Genomic DNA, 23983 nt, shown 5'->3' on the forward strand with positions numbered 1-23983 from the left:
ACACGCCTGTTAGAGACACAACTGAGAGAAATCTCAACAGCTTGTGGGCTGAAAGAATGGAAAAGGCACGGGCTGAGCGCACACACACATTCACACAAGCTCTCTCCACCTTGACATGTCCATTTTAATAATGTGCAGGGGAGTTCCATCCTCTGCCGGGGCCAGACCACAAATCAATACAGACACCAGACTTTTGGCAATGTCTGTAATATAATGGCAGCACTGAACTCTCCAAATGAAAAATGCAACTGTCATCTGTCACACACTGTGGCGTGCTACTTAACTAAAGAAAATGAGGCAACTGGAGAGATTATAAAGAGCAGCAGCAGCAGCAGCAGGATGGGGCGGGGGGAGAGAGAAGGCCGGAGGTGTTTGCTGATGACCTGGTTGAAAATGTCATGCTACATGCGCCACTTTCCCCCCGCGGCAGCCTGGAGCTCGTCCCAGAGAACAGAGACCTGCGGAGCTCACGCATCACATGCTGTGCGACGGGAGGCCAGATTCACATCAACATTTGGAGACCCCTCTAAATTAGTCAGCAAATCTGTACTGGCAGCGCTCATGTGTATGAATGAGAGTCTGTCTGCATTTGAGACAGCGTGTGTGTGCGTATACCAGGGAGAGGGGACCAATGAGACAGACAGAGAGGAAGTGGGTGGCTGCATTAATTAATAATTAATTATATGCAAATTGTATGCATGTGCAGATATGCGGGTATGGTCTATGTGTGTTCACATGCGTGCAGCAGACAAAATCTTTACAATCAGACCTGAGGGTCAATATCTGTGTGAGGCATAGGCGTTCTCAAATTACCTCAGATTACTGCCTGCTACTACTGATGCTGGGCTAATCGAAGGCAATTTGCATTTGGCTGATGGGCAATTTTAAAAGTGTCTCCCTGATGCCGTCAGAGGCGAGGCAGGGCTTTTTTTTCCACCTAACATATGCTCAAGGAGTGTAGAATGAAAGAGAAGGAAATGAGATCTGAAGGTTCAAGGAGGCAGGTTCAAAATAAAGGGGGATGATATTACATGGCTTCAGAAAAAGGGAGGGTTGAGGATGAGAATGCACTGAAATGAGATGATCAAAAAAAATTAATAAATAACAACACTTGAAGAACGGCAGGTGAAGAGAGCTGTACTTGCAAGAGGGATGGCTGGTGTAGGAGCATCACCTCTAAAATGATTTCACTGTAGCAACCACAGAACTGACTCCTGCTCCAAACTGAGTGGCCTCATGTGGCCTTCATCACAAACCATAGGTAGCACAACACAGACAGAGATGAAAAAAAAACAGATAGGCAGATAAATAGAGAAAGAAAGCATGAGAAAGAGAGAGGGGGTAAATGAGCTTAAGGAAGTGAAAATATGCCAGGTATTGCACTGCGCTGAATTAATCACGGTGCTTACACCCGTATGGTGCCAGGAGCCAAAGGCATCAAGGCTCATCTACGTGCTTGAAGAGAATCAGCCTTTCACATATAAAACTCTACATCAATTTGTAATAGATGCACCATTGTAAACACAGATAGGTGAAGAGGGGGTGAATGAGGAGGAGGAGAAAGAAGAACCTGACCTAAAATTCAAAGCAGAGCAGAAGGACAAAAACTGATTCAAAGCAAAGCATCTGCAGCTGTAGTTAAGAGAATATTATAGCGTATGGACTATTCTCACATTTGTATATAAAACATTTTAATGCACAGTATCAGTCTTTCATACAAGATGGTGCAAAGCAGGTCGCTGAGTTGTGTTTGAATATATCACTAATGATAAATAAAATCTGTTGCTTTAATACTGTCGCTCTATCAGCTTGGTGTGGGCGTTTTCTTGTACTTGCTGCGCACGGCTTGCGAGGTTAAGTGTCTGGATTTACCGACACATTAACTGGAAAGATTGATCCTCCTTTTGCAGGACAACGACCTGAATGGTCGAGTCAATTTTTTGCCACTGCGGAGCTTTCTGGCTCTGTCTGAATCAATTCTATAACCTTTCTGAAATCCAACAAAAGTCTGAGTATGTGTGGAAACGTGTGTGTGTGTGTGTGTGTGTTGCAGGACAGGAATGTATCTTCCTGCGTGTCACTATCTGTCTCTGTGTGCGCATGCATTTGATTTCCACTCACCAGCTCGATGAGCTCCTGGTAGCACACCTGTCCCTCTTCATTGCTCTGGACGAGGGCTAACAGCATGTCCAGTTTGGACGGGTCCAGCTGCAGCTCATGGTGCTCCACCAAGCTGGTGAAGTTCTCCACTGCAATGAAACCGGTGTTCTCTGGGTCCAGCTGGAAAAAAAACACACACACACACACAAAAAAAAACAGCAGCCTACTATCAGACCATTTGAATAAAAACAGTTGCAGAGAAGATGTTGTTTCTGCTTTAATAGTTTTTTAATAATAAGTAACACTGCAGAGATGAAGTGACAGTTTGCCCTGAGGGAGAATGCATCAGTAACAGACAGCTGAGATATTTATACACAGAGACACAACAGACTCTCATAAAGACAAATTGGAGCTACAGGGCTGATGGCATAAGCTCAGACAGTGACGCCTGTATTAATTAAGCCGTGTGGTCTCTATGATGCTAGGTGATCTAGAATTAGACCTGCCTTGAGAAAATGCCCCATTCAACCTCATTATAAGAGCAGGTCTGCAAAAGCTAAGCAAGATGGTTGTTGTTGTTGGGAGCAGCGAGAGAAGACAGGCGGGCATGTCATTCTAATATTCAGTGACCTGCAGAAAAAAAAACACATCCACATTCTCCAGCATTAAATGAGGTTGACTTTTCAGTCTTTGTTTCTGAGTGGATGCTTCATTTGACTGTGTCGGTCTGTCCTCGGTCACATTTGCAGCTCACAGTCTGTGTGGTTTTTATAATCACCACTCACTCACTGAGACCCACAGCCCCACGGGTTATTACTGCTGATGCCTCATGCCAGTGCTGCTCCTCGTAATTGATTTAAGCGGGAGAGTGTCATAAAAATGGCTGAGCGTAGTTGTCTAAAATAGCGCCAGGTTAAAAATGGCTTGTAAAGTATAGGGTGTGTATCTAAGCTTGGTTTATGTAATGTGGGTTTTCTGGGAAGTAGCTCCACATACTTATTACTTGATTTTCTTCCTCTACCTTCTCCTCTTAAATGCAAACTCAATTGCTCTCCTATGGAGTGTTAATTTCTCATGCCAGCTCTCCTTAGTGCATCTGACTGTGTTTGTGAAAATGTGCCTGTGGACAATCTGGAGCAGTACAAAGAGACCACATGGAAGGCGCCCTCGCTGCTTCTCATTTTACTGTTTCCTGAATGCTAACACAGCCTCATTAGGTTTCGGATAGTAAACCAACAGCCTCTTGTTGCCCCAGGGAGGAGTGAGCTTTCAGATGTTGCGTCAGTGTGGAGTCAGTTGTGCTGGATCATCGTTGCCCATGTCATGAGTCCACGAGAAGAATCCTGTTTAGGCCGCCTTAGTCCGGACCGGGCCTGCTCCGACACGGTTAGACAAAGGTGTTACACCAGCTGCATGAGAAAAGCAGCATTAAACTACGCTGCGCCGTGTCAGTCTCTACTGCAGGAGGCTCAGAGGTTAAAGCTCCACTGCTCTGCAAGGAAGCAAAGTAGATCAATCTCCTTCTGAACATGTTTAGTGTATGTGCTTTTCTTCCCCCTACACTGTTTCCAGGGGTTTTACAGTCATCTAGTTGAACACAAGCAACCCTTTAATTGCATTTAATCTGCCTTTTTCATTCCCCTGAACACTTATGTATTTATTCACCTGGGAGAGTGCAGTGGAGGCAGGAACTAATGGGTTAGTTTTGATGATGCTTGACTCAGAATGAGTGTTTTCCCACTGCTGGTTGATGTAAGCAAAGGGATTTTGTTAGTTATGATACTTTTACAATGCTCTATGCTAACACAACTATCAACAGAGGAAAAAAATTGTCTATATCCAATATAAACAATGATTGTGTGATAACACTCTTCACATCATGTACAGTGTCTGAGTGAGGACTGTTTGCAAATGAAACACAAAATCCACAGATTTGTCCATCACAAATCTCACTGTAACTTCAACACTCAGCTCCTAGTTGGTAAAGCTTGACAGACAGCGATCTCACGACAACGTGAGTTGCACGTAAAACCGAAATCTCGAATAAAAATGAGCCAAGATGCGAAAGAAAACAGGCCCTGGTCTATTTTTAGATAATCCCTTTAACTGTGCGTTCCACGGACGTTTGTTAAAACACGGCCCCATTCTTCCCTTGAGGAGAGCTCAGCAAAATGGTGCAGATATGGCCAGTGCTGGAGACGTGTAGGGCGCCAGGATGACATGTAGAGAATACAGGGGAACGAGAAAGCACAAAAAAACAGGCAGCAGAGAGGCAAGAGGTGGAGAATGGGAGAGAGAGGTGGGTGGTCGGTCAGTCAGCAGAATGTAAGAAATGAGAAATGTTTAAATTAAAGGAACGGTGGGAGGAGGAGAAGGTATGAAAAGAGAGAGGAAAGTAGAACACAGACAGCCAAAGAGGAGACAGAAATGAAACGAAAACGCAGAGAGAATAAAAATGCTGTTATTCTGTGCGTATGCCTAGCCCAGCAGGCAGGCAGTGAGTCCTCTTCTTCTCTCTCCTATAAGAGGGCTGTGACACACTCCAGTGCTCTGCATCCACTTGCCACAGAGGGGAGATAGATCAGATTCTAATGTGCTCCTGGCTCAGCCCGGGCTGACAGGGGGAACAGAGAGCCACACTGGGGACGTCTGATAACTGTCAGCCTCCATATGTCAGCACATCACTACATATACAGCAGAAGCACAGTCTCAGACACAGTGGCACACTGTATAAGGCTGTGCACACTTAGGCAAACCAAGTGTTGACGCTGAGCTGTCACACTGCGCAGATACTACTCTCCCTCGTAGTCTGACCTTATTCAGGAAGCACGTCACACAGGGGAGACTGTCTGCTGAGGATACAAGGAGGTGGAGGATTGGTTCTTGTACCCAATTAGGGTTATCAATTAGCGAGATGAGGTACACTGAGATGAATGAGTGTTGGCAAGAAGAGCTTCTTTTTTTTCCTGGGCACACTGGTGATGTGCGTGAATGGGGGGGGGCGAAAGGGTTTGGGAGAAGGAAGGAAAAAGGCAGAGAGGGAAGCAGTTATTGAAGCGATCCAACACTGGTGAGGGCGACACTTTGACAAGCTGCATGCGTTGCCATGGTTACAAGTCGCCTGCGTGTCATCCCTTTCTTGCATTCCCCCCCGCACCCCCTTTTTTCACCCCCGACATATTGGTGTTTGAGAGGCAAAGGCAAGACACAAAAGAGGGTGAGAGGGAAGGAGACGATGAAAAGAGGGAAGGATATAGATGCCTGAGAAGGAAAGGAAAAAATAGAAGTGAGAGAGACCAGTGAGATAAGAATGAAGTGGTAATAAGACAAAGGCAGGGTTTAGATGTAAAGGTAGGCGGGGCGGAGGATTATGGATGGAACATGGAGGAGTTGAGGCAGAGAGAGGGCAACCAAACTTGGCTGGTTCAAGAGCAAGTGGGGGGCTGGGGGAGGGTGGACAAGACAGGATGAAAATGTATAAATGAGTATGAGGAGCAGGACGAGGGCAAAGAGGAGTGGAATGCTGACTGCGGGGGAATGATCTCAGTGTTAACCCCCGAAACCTCTATTACCTTCAGCGCAACGACTCAGACTGACCCCAGCCCACGACTGACTTATCAGTCTGTTCCACAGGGGGCTCAAGAACCAAACCTCCAGCTTGGGGAGAAACCACAAAAAAAAACATGTGAGACATGATAGAAGTTCAGCCAGTGGGGCTGAAACACAGCCAATCCTGTCAACCTAGATGCAGAATACTGACACAACCACTGAAAAGGACCTCTGTAAGTAGCACTAATAGAGTTGTTGCAAGTGCTGCAGTCAGATCATATGGAGCAGAAAATAGATATAGTTAGATCCCCATGGTTACAACTTGCATACATTCACCTTCATTGTTAGCTCAAATTGGCAAAATTCTCATTTATGTTTTATCAGGATCTTCTGTTGATAAAGGTAATCTGATGAGCACAGAAACAAACGATTAGATGATGACAGAAAATGCCAAAAATACAGCGTGTACTTCCAGCTTCTTAACTGTGCATATTGTCTGTTTTATTTGTCTTTTTATCATAATTTGGTTTTGAACTGGTGATCGGATAAAAAAGTCCATCTGAAGACATCACCCTGAGTTGTAGGAAGGGCAATATTTACTGTTTTCTGACAAACATCTGATCAAAAAAACAACTGATTAATGAATTCATTCATTATCTATACTGCTTGGGTCACAGGGGGCTAGAGCCTATCCCAACTGACACTGGGTGAAAGGCGGGGTACATCCTGGTCAGATCACCAGTCCATCACAGATAATTGATAATGGAAATAATTCTAAGAAGTAGGCCTAAATCTTATTACCTTCTACTATACAACTCACATTAAATTTGAATATGTCACGTTTGTACACACTTCAGCAATAAGCACCACTTATCCCAAATCACAACAGAAGCATTTTGTCTGTAATTAATTTATACACAATAGGAAAATTATGAGACAGGCAATTACTCCCATTAAACCAGTACAGTAAAGTACTGAAAAGGTGTAAGCTGAAGCTACAGCTTATAACACCAGTCCTTTTTACAATACCTTTGTGGTGTCAAAAGCAAGAGTAAAAAACAGTCCTAATATAATTTTAGTTGCCAAAATGTTGTTTTGATCACACATTTGATCATGTGACTGGAGTTGGAATTTGATAGGTTGATTCTGGAGGTTGAACAAACAGTATTTACTCATTGGAAAATTGGTGATTGTAACTTCCATAAGATGGGAATGCAGCAGCAGCACCAGTATAGTTCCTACAGTTCCCACAGTGCTAACCTAGTGACACGGAGCCAAGACTACAGACGACTTTGGTCTCTGTGAACAAGACTGTCAAGCCTGAATGTGGCTGTGTATCTGCAGAGGGCAGTGGCATTTACAGGGCCCAGATATTTGCATAGCATCAGATAAAAATCCTTTGAATTGTCTCTGCTGCCCTCAGGACTCACTGGTGTTCACCAACAACTGGGCCACTGACTCTGTAATTATCACAACGCATGTTCTGCACTGCCGTGGCCATCATTACGCTCAAACCTCACCACCGTGGCCCTGCAGTATGATGGCCCTGAGATCCAAACCACTCTCTCTCTTCAAGTGGAGACTTCTGAGGAGAGACATCCAAGGAATTTTCCTTGATGCAAACAATCATCTAACTACATTTCCTGGCGTTTAAACATGGCACAAACAGCCAGGGGAATTTTCAAATACTCAATGCAAATCAGCATCAGAGAATGATGAAAGGGGACAGAGTATAAGAGCCTTATTCTTTCTACTTGACATAAATATGTCAGAATAGTATTCAGAACCCCAAGTCCTTATGGGAGGGATATAAATAAGCCAGATAAGAAATGAATGGTACATGCAGGAGATATTCAGTGACTAATGACAGTGTACTTTAGCAGCTGAGTGCTACTGACCATCAAGTTGTCTTATCAGTGGCACTGCAATAGAAAGACTATCAGAGAAGCTGTATCAGAGTGTGTGTGTGTGTGTACTCTGATCATGAGCATATGTGTAAGCCCGCATAGGCCAGAAATAGCCTGAGCTCAGCATTGCAACCTCCTGCAGACAAAGACTAATAAACTCACTCATGTTGCCACTGTTGCTTTCTTCTTCTCTCCCCCTGCAGCATTTTCATGTGGTTCAGTGTGACAGGGCTGCAATACCCCTCTGCTTTAGACCTGCAGTGCTCTGATACAGTAAACTAGACGCGTCCAGTTTTCTTTTGGTGCAAAACATCCCATATTGATTTTGGGAAACTCCAGGCAACCCCAAAAGCATTAAAGTTGAGTGGTTTTAACATCTGATGTATGTTTGGCTGAAGGAAATGCTGAGCCTGTGGTAGCTTAAATCAAATTTTTTATAAAAAAGGTGTAAGGCTGCAGGTTCAAAACCCTGGATTATGAAAAACTAAGCAGTGACAGTGACAGTAATCCTTTCACTTCACAAACAACTACACTTAAGATGCCTTTAAGCAAAGCACTTGACCTCCAGTTGTTCTTGTGGATTTGCTTGGAGGCTGATGTGATCCTATGGTCATTGTGGGAAGCCTTCACTGAATGTGGTGACGTAAATGTGGAGGGCAGAGCTGCAAAAACATGAGGCGTGCTATGCAAAACATTTTCCTGGATAAAGATGAGAAAAAAAGTGCCCGGTGTTTAGGCAGGCGTGCGGGGCTTTGTTAAAAACAAGCTTGCCTGTTTGCAGTCCAAAAGCTGTTGGCAGATTTAACTTCATTCTAGTTTAATTAGAGAGACCTTTTCCAAATCAAAGGCTGCCGCATGGAGTCCCAAAGGTGGAAAAAATCCTGTTGTCAGCCAGTGTGAGCGATTTGGTCTAGACTTGAGCATAATAGGGCTGCGGCCTGCTCAACTGTAGCCTTGCAAACTGCCTATATGAACATGCTGGCACATGCAGAGTAAAGCCCACAATCAATAAAACAACCAGGCGTTTACAGTGTGGAAATATTGGCTTCATCTCAAGCCCAACAACCTGCTACATCGAAAATGTATATTGACACAGATGAGTCAGCCTCTGATACTGCATTTAAAATGCATCTGTGAAGAATATGTATTGTTGGGATATCACTAAGTAGTTGTTACCACCGTAGTGCTCATACAGTAAATGACTCACCGGTGTGACCACAAAGCATCTTCTCACTCAACCCACACAGGCTTCCTCCACTTGTTATAAAAACACACACATTCATAAAAATGCAACTGTGCACATGATCACACACACGTCTCCCAGAGGCTCTTGGGTTTGTTGATCAATGCGATGCTGATGGGCCACTCGTGACCCCTAAACCCTGCAGCAGATAATCAATTTCTCCCTCTTGGAAAGAATGATTGCCCAATCTATCTGCCAATCAACCGAAACCCCAACAGGCCAGCTCAAAAACAGGAGACACATTGGAAAGCCAAGAGTTAAATACCAGACACAGAGTAGAGCTGGAAACACACACACACACATAAAATCACATATGTCTTGAGGAAGCACTAGCCAAGCACACACGTGCTTTCTTGGTAGAATCTGCCTACAAATCCATTTTGGTTTGTTAATTTTGGAGATGGTAGACCAAAGCTAAACTCAAACACAGATCTGATTTGGCAGCAAGAGCTGCAGCTCGGGTAGACAACTCTAAGAAACCAGATGCCAAGAGGAACATTTTTCACCAGCCTAAATATGGCCACCAACACTATGTTTGTTCTTGGCAATCATCTTCAATGACGGGGCTAAAAAAGAGGGAAAAGTTTAAAGCCAAATCACAGTTTCTATTTTAAAGAAAAATAAAAATAAAAAAAAAAATACACATAAACTGACCGGGGCTTCACAGGAACTGTCTACTGAGCTTGACCCTCAGAAATGAAAAGCTGAATAATGTTGCAATCTTTGTTTTTTTTACCCTAAGATGATAAGGCTGGATTTGAGTATGCACAGGGAAAAAGCACCCACAGGTGCAGATACACACATCCATGCACGTACAGCATGACTGCTGCAAACACTAATGCAGCAGCTATAGGACTTCTCTTTGATGACTGACCATTATTACATGATTTTCACTTTCATTGTTCAAACAGAGAATACAATAATCAAATCCATCTACACATTCATTCATACATCCATCAATCTATTTGCCCTCCCTCCCCTTATTCCTTCTATAAACCATGACATGATGGCCCCCCTCCCCTCCTCCTCCTCCTCCTGCTGCTGTGGCTCATGATCTGACCTCACATTCTCGGGGCCCACATGGCTCCATGATGCTCGCGTCCGTCATGTTGTCTCATGCTCTCATTAAACAGCCCTTGCTATCAATCCTAACATCAGCTCCTAGCCCCCACCCCACCCCAGCCTCCACGTCGTCTCTCTCTATCCCTAGATAGACGGCGAGGTGGCCAGGAGCCCTGTAACCATAGAAACCCCTGCCGCTGCCTGTCTCGCTTGCTTACCTGCTCTTGTATGAGCTGAAACAGGGAGCTTCTATCCATATACTAGCCAGGGAGGTGAGAGGAGCCGCCGAGGACAAGGGCATAGGGAGGAGCAAGAAAGAGGAGTGGTGGTGGTGTTGGTAAGGATGGGATAAGGTGGAGGGGGGATTTGGTTGAGGTAGCAGCTGGTGCCTAAATTGTAGCGTCAGGCCCCTTCGTAGCTGCTGCGTCCCCCCCTTGAAGATGGAGAAAGCCCGGCGAGCTCGGTCCCTGGTTTTTTCCTCGTTGGTGGCGTCACTGGAGTAAGAGCCGGTGCTGAGAGTGTGGATGGCAGCGGCGGTGGTGGTGCAAACGGGCCGTGACTCTGCTCTGTGCCAGTGCAGCGTGGTGGTAAACCCAGCTTCAGCAAGACGACAGGCAGGCATGCAGGCAAGGCAGATCCAGCAGCTCTCATTCACTCTCCTCCTCCTCCTCCTCCTCGCTCTCCTCTATCCCATTGCACTGACTGCTACCTCTCTCTCTCTCTTCCCTCTCCTCATACACACACTGCGCCGCCTGCATACCAATGAGGAAGGGGAGGGAGGTGGCCTCGGTCTTCCAATTGCAGGAGGGGAAGGAGTGGCCAGGGGCTGCGGCTCCTCTCCTTGCTACAAGTAAGGCGTCTCAGGGAGGGAGCAGGGGATGGGCTCCACTGCGGCTTTGCGCTTACTACTGGCACAGGCCCCCCCACGCACACGTCTGGTCTGTTACTGACAGGCACACACACACAAACCCACACACTGTAAACAAGACAAAAGCGACTGATACACAGGCATATGGTAAAATCCTAGCCATGTTATGATTGTGTTAATTTCAGGGTTACACAACACAAAGAGGATGAATGGCATGAAAGACAAAATAATATGACTAATGACATCAACACCACTGGAAACTTGCTATGCATCCTTTACATCTCTGTGCTAGTTATATCCATTGGCACATTAGCACATTGCATGCACTGCTGCACAATCAAGCATACTCCCACCCCCACCACACAAGCCCAAACATAAAATTGAATTAGACTATTTGGATGGCTCACTGATCCTCCAGTGAGCTCAAATGAATACCACTACGACAATAACACAAGACCAGAATCCTCAATACAATAGTTCATTATAAGTAATGCCAGAACAAAGACTCTTTTTATGTTAATCTGGTGCATAATAAAGAGACTGCCATGGCAAGGGAACAGCGCACAAAGGTCAGAACATACGAATGATGAAAAGCAACTTGTTACTGCTAATGTGGGCAGCAGGCAGCGTCTGCTGCTTGAGTTTTTTTTTATTGAGATCCCCTTTAAAAGGTGATTCCTTTCTGCACAAATCCGCAGTGACCCCTCCTCCTCAGGACAATGGCGATGAGGCGGGTGAGGGGGGGCAGCAAGGGGACGTAAATCTTGACTCGTAAAAAACCCCGAAAAAATCAAAAATCAAACAAAATATGAAACAGCCTTAAATGCCCCAGGAGCTAATCGTGGCTGAAGACGTCGCCTGGTTTGTGACCTGGTGACGACTTCAGCTGACAGATCATGGTTGAGGCAGGGTGTTTTCTAGTCCTCTGCACTGTTTCCTGCGAGATTTACCACCAACAGTGTAACTCAGCCTCTGGCTCTGTGACAAACACTGCCTCTGCCTGTTTAAGTGCCATGATTGCACCAGATGTTTGGACTTTCATTGTCTTATTAAGAGAGAAGGCTTGTAAATCCTCCTCAATCTGAGAATTTTTTTAAATATCTGGACCTACTCATCACAGCAATGTGTCTTCTGCTTTATTGGCTCAAACTCAGGCTGCTGACTATATGAAGCCACAGATAACTGCCGATATTTGTACTAATGGATTGGGCCTAAGCCACCTTGAACGTGGCAGAGCTCCCAGACTTTCCTTGTCACCTTCCATTACACCCATCTGACACACTCCTGTTTAAACAAAACCTTAATAATGACCCTCCAAGTCTGAGTTCTGAGTCCTCACTTTCTGTGAGGGAGGACTGAAGTCACTCTGTGGGGTTCTTTGTTCAACTACTAATCAATGTTAGGAATTAATTTGTCTCCAATAAGCTGTAGTTGTGAGCATGAATAAGACGAATCTAATTATAAGGTCACTGCTGGAGGATTTGCAAACTGCAATAAATGAGACAGATTGAAATAACAGCCAAAATGAAACTGGATTCAACTGTTGCCTTGGTAACCTCAAAGGACTCCCATCAAACAATGATAGACAAGTACCATAAACTAAAAAAAAAAATCAAGGGCAGTAAGAAAATGAAGCAGAAAACTCTCTTTAGAAAATAGTAAGGCGCCATGTTAGAAAACTGAACAAAAGGATGAGGTTATTGCAGCTGTGACTGTAGAATAAGTGCATGGACTGTATGGATAACAACAACAACACAACACCTTGACTCTATTATAAGAAAGCCAATGAAGCAGTATTCAATCAGATCAAATGAAAAGGCACAAATGGCCTCGATGGAGCAAAAATAGCACCAGAAGCAGGTAAACAACATTCTCAAATATATGAACAACATGCCAACTAGACTCACAGCCCCACCAAGGGTCACGCCAGTGTTATTGTTTCCATTACACTGCCACCCAGTGACATTACACAGATGACTGATGGAGCGAGATAAGCCTCCAGTGAAATACTGTCTGTGCTGCCTGAAGCGTCCCCAGCTGAATGGTCTCTCTTGAGCCTGACTAAACCCTTCATGTTCTATTCACCCCCCCCAGTGGATGGATGCAGGCGGTGGGACAAACATCAGGCAGCCTGCTCCTCCTCAACAAGGCCTGAGAGCGGCAGACAAAACGCTGGCCTAGCCTCTTGCGTGAGAGCGAGGGGAGAGAATAACAAGGCCTTTCAGGGAGGCAGAAACGCGCATTAATTAGACCAACAGCCCGCACTCTTCCTCACCAGCTTAATGACCTCGAGGTCCATAAGGCAGGTGTTTATTTATTGTGTCAGGGTGAGAATAGCTGAGTTTCTGTCAGTGAAATGGGTGGTAAGAGGGAGCGATAAATGCACGCCTTAAAGGTCTGGATTCAATGTGTCTTAATTATACACAGGCTTTATTAGGATTTTAGCAGGAAGAACGCATGTCTAATTTTAGAGCAAGCTTCTTACATATACCACATACTGTATGTGTAGGCAGAGTGTGGAGATTTGTCTATGTGCACAATAAGCTACTCAAACCAACTTTATAGCTCAAGGGTGGGTTGCACAAATCAAGATTAAGTTTAAGCAAGGATTAAATGATGGTTCATCTTTTATTTCTGGCACACTGAAACAGAAAAATCTCTATTTAGTCCCCTTTGAACCTAGACAAAATTCAGTCCTGTTTCTCAGTCTGTAATTTTAGTTAACCACTACAAAATAAGGTTACTGCAATGTTAATTTCTGATCTGACAAAAGGCTGCACAGAATCTATATAGCTGATAGCATGTCTGCTTCACAGTAAACTCCAGCTAAAGCACATTTAAATTTTCCTTTATTTTTTAACAAGTCAGGGGCAGATCCAGAAAAAAATTATAGAAAATAGCAGCTAAGACAGATTAGAGAGATGGAGAGGTAAAACATCTTTTGAAATCTTCTCTTTTTGAATGTCTTATAAACTCATGAAAGCTGGGTACCATCTGATGCAACAAATCAATATCTTACACATAGACATGCTACAAAGTGTGCATGCTGAGCTTTCATGTATGTTGCTAAACCTTATATTCAGAAGTGTATACCACCCTAGCAAGAACCAAGAATATAAGTTGCGTGACAGAAAGCGAAAACCAGAAATTACCTCATGAAGTCAGGTTGTTGAGGTGGAACAGCCACATAGGCATCTGAGGATGTCTCTGTGTGGATATCCAGGTGAGATGGAGAGTTGTCTGGCGTATGCTGGGAAACATTCCAGCCATCTACCACCCTGAAAAAGAGGAACAGAAAGTTAAAAGAGTTAACTGAATTGAAAGAGCAATTCAGGGAGAAGAGATTCAGTCTAAAAGCTAAATAATAGAGGAATAAAATTTCAACTATTCAAGACCTGGCCACAAAATTGAGAGCTGGAGGGATGAAAGCACCCTACTATCACCCTACTGGTTCTAGTCTATAAAATACAATTAACACTCAGCATACTGTCAATGTGCAGGATCACAGCATTACAGTGCAGCTCTATTGTTCTCTTAGCCGTCCTAATCTTTTATAAATTACAAAGACAAGTTGTTCAGGGGGATTTCTGTTAGCCTCCACTAATCATGTGAATTAAAATAGACGGTGCTTCACACTCATCGCTGAATGTCACAAGCAGTAGTGATTGTGCAATAGAGGGAATCACCCGCACCACGAAAAATGGCAGAAAAATGAATCAGGTCAATGAGTGACACAGTTTTAGTCCAAACTGCTCCATTTAGAAAGTCTCTCAGGGACGTAAAACGGAAGAAGCAACGGAGGGAAAGGAGGGAGTTAGAGGAAAGAGGTTGAAAAGGGGTGATAATTAAGGGGAAAGGGGGAGGGAAAGGGAAAATTAATAAAGAAGAGATGAATTACAAATTCTATAAACTCTGCCAAGATATGAATTCATAGGGGAGCCACTCTTCCAGCCCCTTCTCTGCAATATTCACATCTCATTCAGCGACAGATCTTTCTCTCAGTATAGTATCACAGTGTCACATCTGGTTGAGTTCAGGATTCCTGAGAAGCTTCTTCTGGTAGGCTTGTGAGTCACAGCAGTCTGGCTGAAGCGAGGGGAGACCTCTGCTGTCTAAACCTGCAGCTGCATCCTAAACTGAGGGCAGCACTGTTGGCAGACATCCATGTAAACAAACCACAGAGTATCCAAGGAGTGCTGACAAACCACACACAACACACCACGTGAATTAACCTGAAATAATCACAGCTCGTCATTACCATACTTTCATTAAGACCATGTTTAGAATATAACAAACTGTGTATCAACAACATAACCTCATGCCTTTACTGCCTGCATTTACTGTACTGTTTTCACTATCACTACCTAACATAAATGTTTATCACATTATATACCCTTCACTTTTTATAGCAACACTAATTACATTTCAGCCAAGTCTGAGATTATATTGATTGCAAATTACAGAATTAATTACTTGTCTTTAAGCTGCGACTGCCCTCTGTTGGTGAAATCAGCTTACACCAGAAGTAGTCACCAGTATGTGAGGGGACTCTGGGCAAAATACTTTAGCCAGTGCTCTTAAAAACTTGCGCTTAAAAAAAAGTATACAGGGAGCAAAGGAACAACACATAGAAACAATTTCAATCATTGTCTGTCAGTTTTTGTGGGAGGTTTTGACATATTAAAAGAACACAAGGTAGAAGACAGAGAAGCCTGTGCATGAAAAGATTGTTGGGTTCAAAAGACTAAGGGCAGTTTTACAGCTTCAATTTAAAAAAAAGAAAAAGAAAAAAAAGCAATAACACAATTATGCTGAAATCTAAATTTGCTAAATGGTAATGGTCGAGTGGGAGCCTGTTGCAACAGCTTGTGTTACTCATGTACCTAAGTCTTCGAGTATTAAAGGGGCAAGGGTTAAGGTCAGGATTAGGGCTAAATGTAGCATTCTTCAAGAGCAATGTATCAGTGTCAAATCAGATGTGATAGCTTGTAATCATGAGTGGGTTCAAATAGCCTGGAAATAATGTACTGGATATGTAGTTTTACAACTCTGCATTCTTGATTTATTAGTAGTAATAGCACATGTAATAATGCTAGTTTATTTACAATACAGACTGACAATTGGTTGCTTGAATTTCTTTCAGCGGAGCACCTCTGTTTAAAAAAAAAAAAACCCACACCTTTCACCATTCAACTAAAATGCTGTGTCATCTTGTAGCATGAGAGACAATAGCTCACAATAGCTCCTGTTATAGAGTCATCTCTGCTGGTTTGACTGACAGCTCACAGGTGCTCTGACAGACTGTGTCCAACGAGAGGCCTGTCATGTAAGAGAGGTGGTTTGACAGCTGACATTGTGGAAATAGTTACCTGCTCTACATACTGACATGAGGGAGGCTGCTTTGGAGTGAGAACAGTAAGACATTCACAAAGAGTGCCTCAGCGCGGGGCAAACTGATGGGCCTCTGTTGGCTTGGATGCAGCAGCAGTCAGCGCAGCACTTGGCCGTTGACACCTGCTCCAACATCCAAGTGTTGTCACAACTGTCAAAAGCCAAACGCGCACACAACACACACCACCTCCACAGAGCACACTCACACCACAGCTGGCCTGAGGGCAAATGTATTTAAACCACCAGTGTGTCAAAGCCTCATTCTCACTTTCTGTTGTCTCAACATGGCACTCCGTTAGTTTAGTGCAGGTCTAATCACCGAGACATGAGCAGTTTTATCTGTGGCACAGCAAAGGGCAACTGAACTAAACGATGTCCAGGGTAAGACCACAACTGGACATTTTAAAACTGCGCATTGGGATATACTGACGATAAATGCATGTATATCTTAAGGCTGAGTGTAAACAAAGTAGATGTATCTTGAAAATGAAAGATGGAAAACCTTTTTTTCCCCCATATTTTTGGCCATTTATAAACTATACCTCTACACATGTTTCTCTCTTTCCTGTCTGAGTTTCACCAGAACAAATCTACTAGGGTAGAACCAGTTTCACACCTCGTCACATGCACATGATGGTGTGAGTCAGTATAGATTAGTAAAACCACATTTGGTGTATTACATGGAAATAAACTTGGAGATGTGGGCTAAAACTATATAATTTTTTAAAGGAATTTAGGAGGTGCTGTTGTCATTTGTTTTCATAACTGTAATTGTAGTGAAGTCCTTTGAGACTGTAACTGTGATTAAGAACTACACAAATCAATTTGCCTTCTGCTAAATTACATTACTGGCAGACATTTCACATCTTTGCCACATCCTCTTTATTTTCAAGTTATGTTTATCTGTTTTTTTATCATGTTGTGTGAAGCTATTTTACTTTATGAATCCAAGTGGGATTTTCCCATCACACACTCAGCCTACAGCTGGAATGACTCACATTTCCTCTGAAATTAAAAACAAAGAAAACATTACAAACATTACAGAAAAAATGACAAAGCGTTCAATTTGTCATGTTTCATTTTGCTAGTCAGGAGCAGCACACTGCAGGGTATATCCTCATATGCAGTGACTTTGTATCGGAGATTTGTTTTGCTTTTTTTTAAATCTTTGACTGTCAAATTAAACAGCAATAGGCCAAAGGGGTCTGATAAATTTAAGAGTGTAAAAGAATAACACTGTTTACAATCTCAAACTCAAAATTGAAATCAAATGTATATGTGATTCTAGTCAAAGTGTTTCCCCTTGTTTTGCTTATTCTTCATTGATTGAAGGTCATTTGCTCGTCTTGGATCCACACTCAGTTCATCAAAGAGCTATCTCTATAAAAACATACAGTGTATGTAGAAATAAAATATATGCAACACATCTGATGAGCAAACATATTTGAGGATTAGCACTTAAAGTATTTATTCTGTTTGTTACTAATTCATGTTAATAATGATGACTTTTGACCAATGTTTTTTGAGTAAAATGTGCAATAGGAAAAATGACACTTGCTGCTTGAAAACCTTGTGCAAAGAATCAGTAAAATCTCTTGTGAGATGTTATTATAAAAGTGTAAGAAAACCTGAGGATTCATAGATAAAAAAAGAAATGATCTAATCCAAACCGGTTTTCAGACCTTCTTTTCTTGCCACCTGAGTAAATAAAAAACATGTGATTTAATTTAACTTTATCTGACTTTTAAAGCCAGAGTAAACGACCACACTCAACAGATTAAAGCAACTCAGAAAGAATCCTTTTAACCCAACACAATGTGATAATGTGCTGGATACTGTTGGACCCTTTGACAACTGATCCACAGCCCTGATACCAAGCACACTGAGGCCTTCAGCAGTGAAAACGCAGTGGGTGATGTTACCCAGTATACTCTGGGCCAGAGGCAGGACAAGACTTGAGAGGGTTTTAAGGCTGCTAAAATTACAAACTGGCATCTGATAAATTTAGAGGCGCAACGCTAAAACACTCCTGACACCATGGTGTAGCTGTCCTCTGTAAATACATGTGTAATATAACTCCCACTCGACTCTCTCCATCTTCTAACAAATAAACCAGGCTCCAGGTTTGCATTATGTAAGCTGAATATATTTGCACCTCAGACACTGGCATGACTTAAGATAAAACTGAGAGGGCTGATTCCAGTGTTTTGGCAGCAGAAATAAACAACTGCATATACACCAAAAAAGAGGGATACCACTTCTACCAATACTACTCCATTGAGACATTTTTGTACAACAATAACAAACAATAACAAATGAATCAAATAATTAAAAAATAAACTGTAAGTTCAGTTTAGAGTCACTATCACATTTCCACACCTAAGGCTGCAATTACTGATTTATTTTCATTAATGCTGATTGTTTTTTGATTAATATCTTGATCTAAACCGACGAAAATTGTAGGAAAAAAAAGGCCACTGAAATTTGAGGCAAAGGTAACATCATCAAATTGCTTCTTTTGTGAAACCAACAGCGTAAAACCCCAAAGTATTAAAACTACTGTAAAAACAGACAACAACAAAGCAGTAAACATTTCATAAAATATTTGGTATTTGTGCTTGGAAATTTACTTAAATGATTAAGTGATCATCAAAATTCGTGCAGATTTATTTTCTGCCTCTTGACTAACTGATTAATCGACTAATAGTCTCAGCGTTATCCGCAGCACAAAGACACTGAGCTTAAAAACAAACACAGCGATGCTATATAATTCTGGCTGGGACAATTCAAGCCCAACCACTGGATCGCTGTAAATTATGCCCAATTAGCATCTGCCTATAAAACAGGATCACTGCTGGCGGAATAATGAAATGTACTGGTCGTCAAGTTCCATCTCATTATACTGATAATTACTTTGATATTGTGAGTGGAGCAGGGCTCGGGAGGTCCAGTAGTCAGTGTGGAGGACGTCCCTCTGTCGGCGGATGAAGGGAGTGGTCTAACCGGGGGGTGGGGGGTGGGGGTCAGTGTTTGGCTGCTGCTTTTCAGCACCGCTTCCTAAATGGGGCACAAGCGGCCGAAGACAAAAACACATCACTCCGGGCAATCGGTGACAAAAACAACGGACCCGTACCCTGTGTACTCCCAAAAAATACCAAAACAATCCGAAAGCTATTCCTGCTACACTTGGACCGAACAGGAGTCGCAAACAATAGACATGCTGTTCATGTTATTATAGAGCCATTACTGTGTATGAGCATATAAACAGCGCACTGCAAAGCCTAATTATCTTCCCCCTCTTTTACTCACTCATTCAGTTGCGCCATATAAATATTTATAGTCACTTGGCCACTCTAGCTCCTCTTACCTCCCCTCCTCACCCATTCACTTCCTCACCCTTTCATATATCTACACCCCCTCCTTCTTTCATGCACTTGTGCTGCACACTATAGCCTAAATGCTGTTTGATATAAGCAATCCTCTGTCTCCCTCCCTCTCTCCTCACCCATCCACCAACTCACCCTTTCATCTACTCCCTCCCTCTTCAGCTCAACTGTGCCACATGAAAAAAAAAATCACTCATTCACCCACTCTGTCACCCTCCCTCCCTCTCCTGTCTCTCTCTCTCTCCCTCCTCATTTTCACTCATTCAATCCCTCCTTGCTCGCTAACCCACTAACTCACCCACCCCTCTTGTTAAAACACACGCACACACACGCCAAAAAAACCCCAAACCACTCAAGTCATCAACTCACTGTAAGGACAGGTGGAGACAGAGGGACAGAGGCTCTGATATTTTTCTCACTAAATCTAACTTCATTTTGCTTATTTGCATTATTAATCGGTTACAATATAGAAAACAGACAGGTGAGACAGAGTATAATAAGTGGGATTAATGTTATTTGAACAACAGTGGGCACTTCATTGCTTGAAAATGGGCAGTATCCTACTGTAGTCTTCACTGTAGAGGACCAACTCACTGCCAAACAGCCTGATTGTCCGGCGCTGGCTTTGAGTCTGATGTAGGTGATGATAGAAATCTGATTAATAACCAAAAACAGTGTCATATAACTCAGATAACCAAGCCACAAAAGTCGGGGGAAAACACTACTCCAGTGGCTGTGACTTTCATATAGGAATCAAAATGGCGTTGCAGGGAGGGACATCAGACCTGATATTAGAATAAGAAATAATCCAGGAGAATCATTATAAAGTTTGTTATTTTGGAGGTTTTTGTTGCTTTGGATCGGCACCACAGACCCCTATATGACTGAGGAAAACCAAATGTCAAATCTGTTATTGACTGTGGTCTGATGCGCCAGTTACTGAACAAAAGAAAGCCATCACTGCGCCCTATACTGAAGGACTTTGGTTTCGGCTGCGGTCCCCCCCGCAGCTGGACTCACACCTGGTCACACAGCAGCTACTTGTACCCCTGTCCGAAATATAAGGATCAATTTTACGACCCGGTATCAGAATCCCTGATCTTTGGAGGTGTTGGCAACTTTCCTGACAATGGAGCTCGAGAGGCGACTGCCATAGTGACAGTTATAACCAATTCTGTCCAAAAAACAGCAAACACAGTAAACCCACCCTCCGTATTACAACGCATATAAACCCATATTATCATCCCAAGTGTCACCTGTAAGTTAGATACAGTGACATTTAATTTATAGGAGGTTTAACAGCAAATAATCTCGACCACGTCACTCAAAGTCAATGGCCGGACTGTGTTAGTTGGGAAAATGTATCGATGTATTAAAAGCAAAAACGGAATCCTGCACTGATCAAACCGCGTGCATCCGTTTGAGCATAGATTCAATGTCGATATGCATTGGGTGATTCGGCCCCAGGTTCCGTCTGTTTGGGTCAATTTAACGCGAATTGTGCAAAATTGTTCGCGGCACGCGTTACTTCCAGCGGGTTTTCCTGGAATAAAAGTTGTTCGCCGGCGCGGACGAAGGAGAACCGGCGTGTCCCCGTGAAGCCCAATATCTCTGCTATCAGCCCATAAGGTTTTGTGGATCAGAACTCCGCCGTGGTTTTTATATTTGACGGGAGTTGGAGGATGAAGAAACACAAACAGGACGGCGCCAGTTCCATGGAGTCCGCTAGATCAGCTGCTGGCAGTTGCTGTTCTCAATCACGTCCGCAGATAGGCTTCATAGGCTCACTGAAGCGCCTGTGGAATAAGACACTTAAGTGTTCCCGTGTACTGACGCGACACTTTGTGTGGACAAATATAATAACATTTTTATTTTTTACGGAGCATAAAGTGAGGCATTGTCTGCCAGCTCGGACTTTATCGGGAAGAGTTTTATTTCTGGCCGTGTGCATATTTTGCTGTTTCTGACGCTCCGCTGTACCAGCTGACCGGGGTGAAATTACATCTCCAGGACTTTTTTTGTTAACTTAGTTAAAACAAAGTCACCATGGCAGAGACGTCAGCAGCTCCAGCCAAAGCCAAAAAGGCATCCAAGCCCAAGAAACCTGCCTCTCATCCCAAGTACTCTGAGATGATTAAAGCGGCCATCGTTCACGATGCCAGCCGGAGTGGAGCGTCCCGGCAGTCCATCCAGAAGTACGTGAGGAAGAACTACAAGGTGGGCGACAATGCCGATGTGCAGATTAAAATGGCCCTGAAGAGGCTGGTGGCATCCGGGATGCTGCGCCACACCAAAGGCATCGGTGCGTCCGGATCCTTCAGGCTGACCAAACCCGAGGACTCCAAAAAGTCAACCAAGGTGGCGGTGTCTGCCAAACCAAAGAAAGCGGCGAAGCCCACCAAACCCAAGAAGGCGGCCAAACCCAAGAAGGTGTCCAAGACGCCGGAAAAACCCAAGAAAGCAGCCGTGAAGAAAGTGAAAAGGGTCGCGAAAAAGGCGACGCCAACGAAAGCCAAAAAGGCACCAGCTAAGAAAACCAAGGCAGCCAAGCCCAAGGCAAAACCAGCAAAGAAGGCAGCCAAGCCCAAGGCAAAGACACCCAAAAAGGCAGCAAAAACAGCAAAAAAGAAGTAAAAGGACAATAACAGAGAGACAAAGTCACTGTAAATACTGAAGGAACTGTTTTCGTATATGTATTATTTTTGTAAGGTATCATGCAAACTTATGCTGTTTTTACCAGTAGTTTTCTCTCCATTGCACTATAGCCAGAAGATGCTGTAGAAACAATTGTGAGCATTTTTATTTGGCGTTAATAATAATATTATTAATAATAATAATGTTAATTTCTGTCTGATCCTTGGATACATATAAGCTAATCAAGGGTCTTGCTGAAAGGGAAAAAAAGGTTCATACAGTCAAACTAATGAGTTAGTTGTTAGTGCACGGGGTCAGACTGAAAGTACAAATGTTTCAATTGTGAGCATTGTTGAGCCTTTACAATGTACAGACCATAGGCAGTGGACGTCAGCAAGATTCTCCTAAAGGCTCTGTAGTTGTCATTCAAGCTCCATCCTGTATATTTCCTCATCTTCAAACGACTCATAATATAAAACATCTCACTGTGTTCAGTCACTTTTAAAGACTGTTTATACTGCAACTCAATAAACCTTTGTCATCTTCTACTGAATGTTTTTGTCAACTTATTTTTGCGCGCATTTTACGCGTGCGTAACCAATGCTTGGTGAAGGGGTAGCACATGGGTGAAGCGGACGATAGGGATTACTGAATATATCAAAGATTAATACGCCTAAAGATAATCTGTCACTGCAGAGCAATAATCACGATCTCTTACGTTTTCCATACGCATTATTGAGACATACAAAGCTCTCTAGTCCGCTACACGGGATCAGTTATTGTGCGCCAGGATGCTGCAGACAAAGCCCACTGATGGAGGCTCCAAAGACATAATACAGTGTTCTGTCGCAGAGAATCTGATAAACACTTGTGTAGCACAAAAAGCCAGAGTGGCATTTTAATATATAAAGTGATAATATCTAGAATTTAAATGCCTTTTAAGTTATAGCTACTATGAAATGGGTATAACAGCCGCCACGTGTTGAGCAGTGAGAGCTAAATATCATCAGGTAACAACAATAACTAGAATCATGCACTTCGAATTACCTTATAACTGCTTTAACGACTAATTTGGGAGGCAAACCACGGCTTTGGATCGCCCTTCACTGCTACAAATAAAACAAAAATGCATAGAAATTCCCTCTGGGAAATTGCACACAGATAAAGTCCCTAAAAGGAATAGGACAGTGGTGAACACAATGCTGGGAAATCGTCCGGAAATGTTTAAACATCACAATATACAATAAAAATCTAACCTGAATACAAAGAACTTAATTGTTATCTCCACCCCCGTTGTTCCTCAACTACACTCAAAATCCCAGCGTCCACGCTGAGTGGCTCCTCAGGAGTGATGAGGTACCTCTTCAGACACACCCATTTCTTACTGTCCTGCCTCTCACCTGACGTGCAACACTGCCATCTTGTGGTGACTTGCAGGAACAGGCAACTCCTCTTCACTGCACTCACTCGTTGGGACCGGGATGCCAGCAACAGACTGACTGGAGTCAAACTGATGAAAGTCAAGATTAAGTACAATTTACTTTCTACACACTGTTAATTATTATTGTCATTATAGACAAGTGTAAGAGCATCAAACTGACCTCGTTAAACAGCTTCAGGCTGAAGGATCAAAGAGGAGCATCCAGACTTGCTTTGGCATGCTGTTCTTGCACTGAAATGCTATGAAGGGGCAGAAATGGCTGTTGCTTCAACATATAACAGAAATTTTAACAGTATGACTAAATACTATCTCAATATGATGTAGCATGGATAAAATGACTTATACTCCAATCAAAAAGTCAATAGAACAAAACTGAATCAAACTCATTTTACCACAGTAAAG

At 43.2% G+C, this 23983-nt stretch overlaps 2 protein-coding genes across 4 annotated transcripts in view; one reads left to right on the forward strand and one right to left on the reverse strand.

Annotated features, from left to right (window-relative positions):
* The window catches only part of rhbdl1 (rhomboid, veinlet-like 1 (Drosophila)), a 54264-nt gene extending 30366 nt beyond the window's left edge, over positions 1-23898 (reverse strand). For 2 of the 3 annotated variants that reach the window (XM_018681801.2, XM_018681800.2), the window contains exons 1-2: positions 10080-10589; positions 2122-2280 (exon numbers count right to left, since the gene is read on the reverse strand). In XM_018681801.2, coding sequence (XP_018537317.1) covers positions 2122-2280; positions 10080-10118 — 198 coding nt within the window. In that variant the 5' untranslated portion in view covers positions 10119-10589. Of the gene's footprint in view, positions 1-2121; positions 2281-10079; positions 10590-13881; positions 14008-23540; positions 23651-23741 lie in introns of those variants that run through there. The other variant, XM_051066184.1, reaches the window with a different exon arrangement.
* Positions 21297-22688, forward strand: LOC108886775 (histone H1.0-B). The gene has a single exon (XM_018681803.2). The coding sequence runs from the start codon at positions 21553-21555 to the stop codon at positions 22138-22140; it is 588 nt and encodes a 195-aa protein (XP_018537319.1). The 5' UTR covers positions 21297-21552; the 3' UTR covers positions 22141-22688.
* Positions 23899-23983: the final 85 nt, after the last annotated feature.

Source organism: Lates calcarifer, linkage group LG23, assembly GCF_001640805.2.
Source record: "Lates calcarifer isolate ASB-BC8 linkage group LG23, TLL_Latcal_v3, whole genome shotgun sequence".
In the NCBI taxonomy this organism is placed as follows: Eukaryota; Metazoa; Chordata; class Actinopteri; family Centropomidae; genus Lates; species Lates calcarifer.

Excerpts from the sequence above, each read along its gene's own strand:
- LOC108886775 (XM_018681803.2), top strand. The coding sequence starts at position 21,553 with ATGGCAGAGACGTCAGCAGCTCCAGCCAAAGCCAAAAAGGCATCCAAG.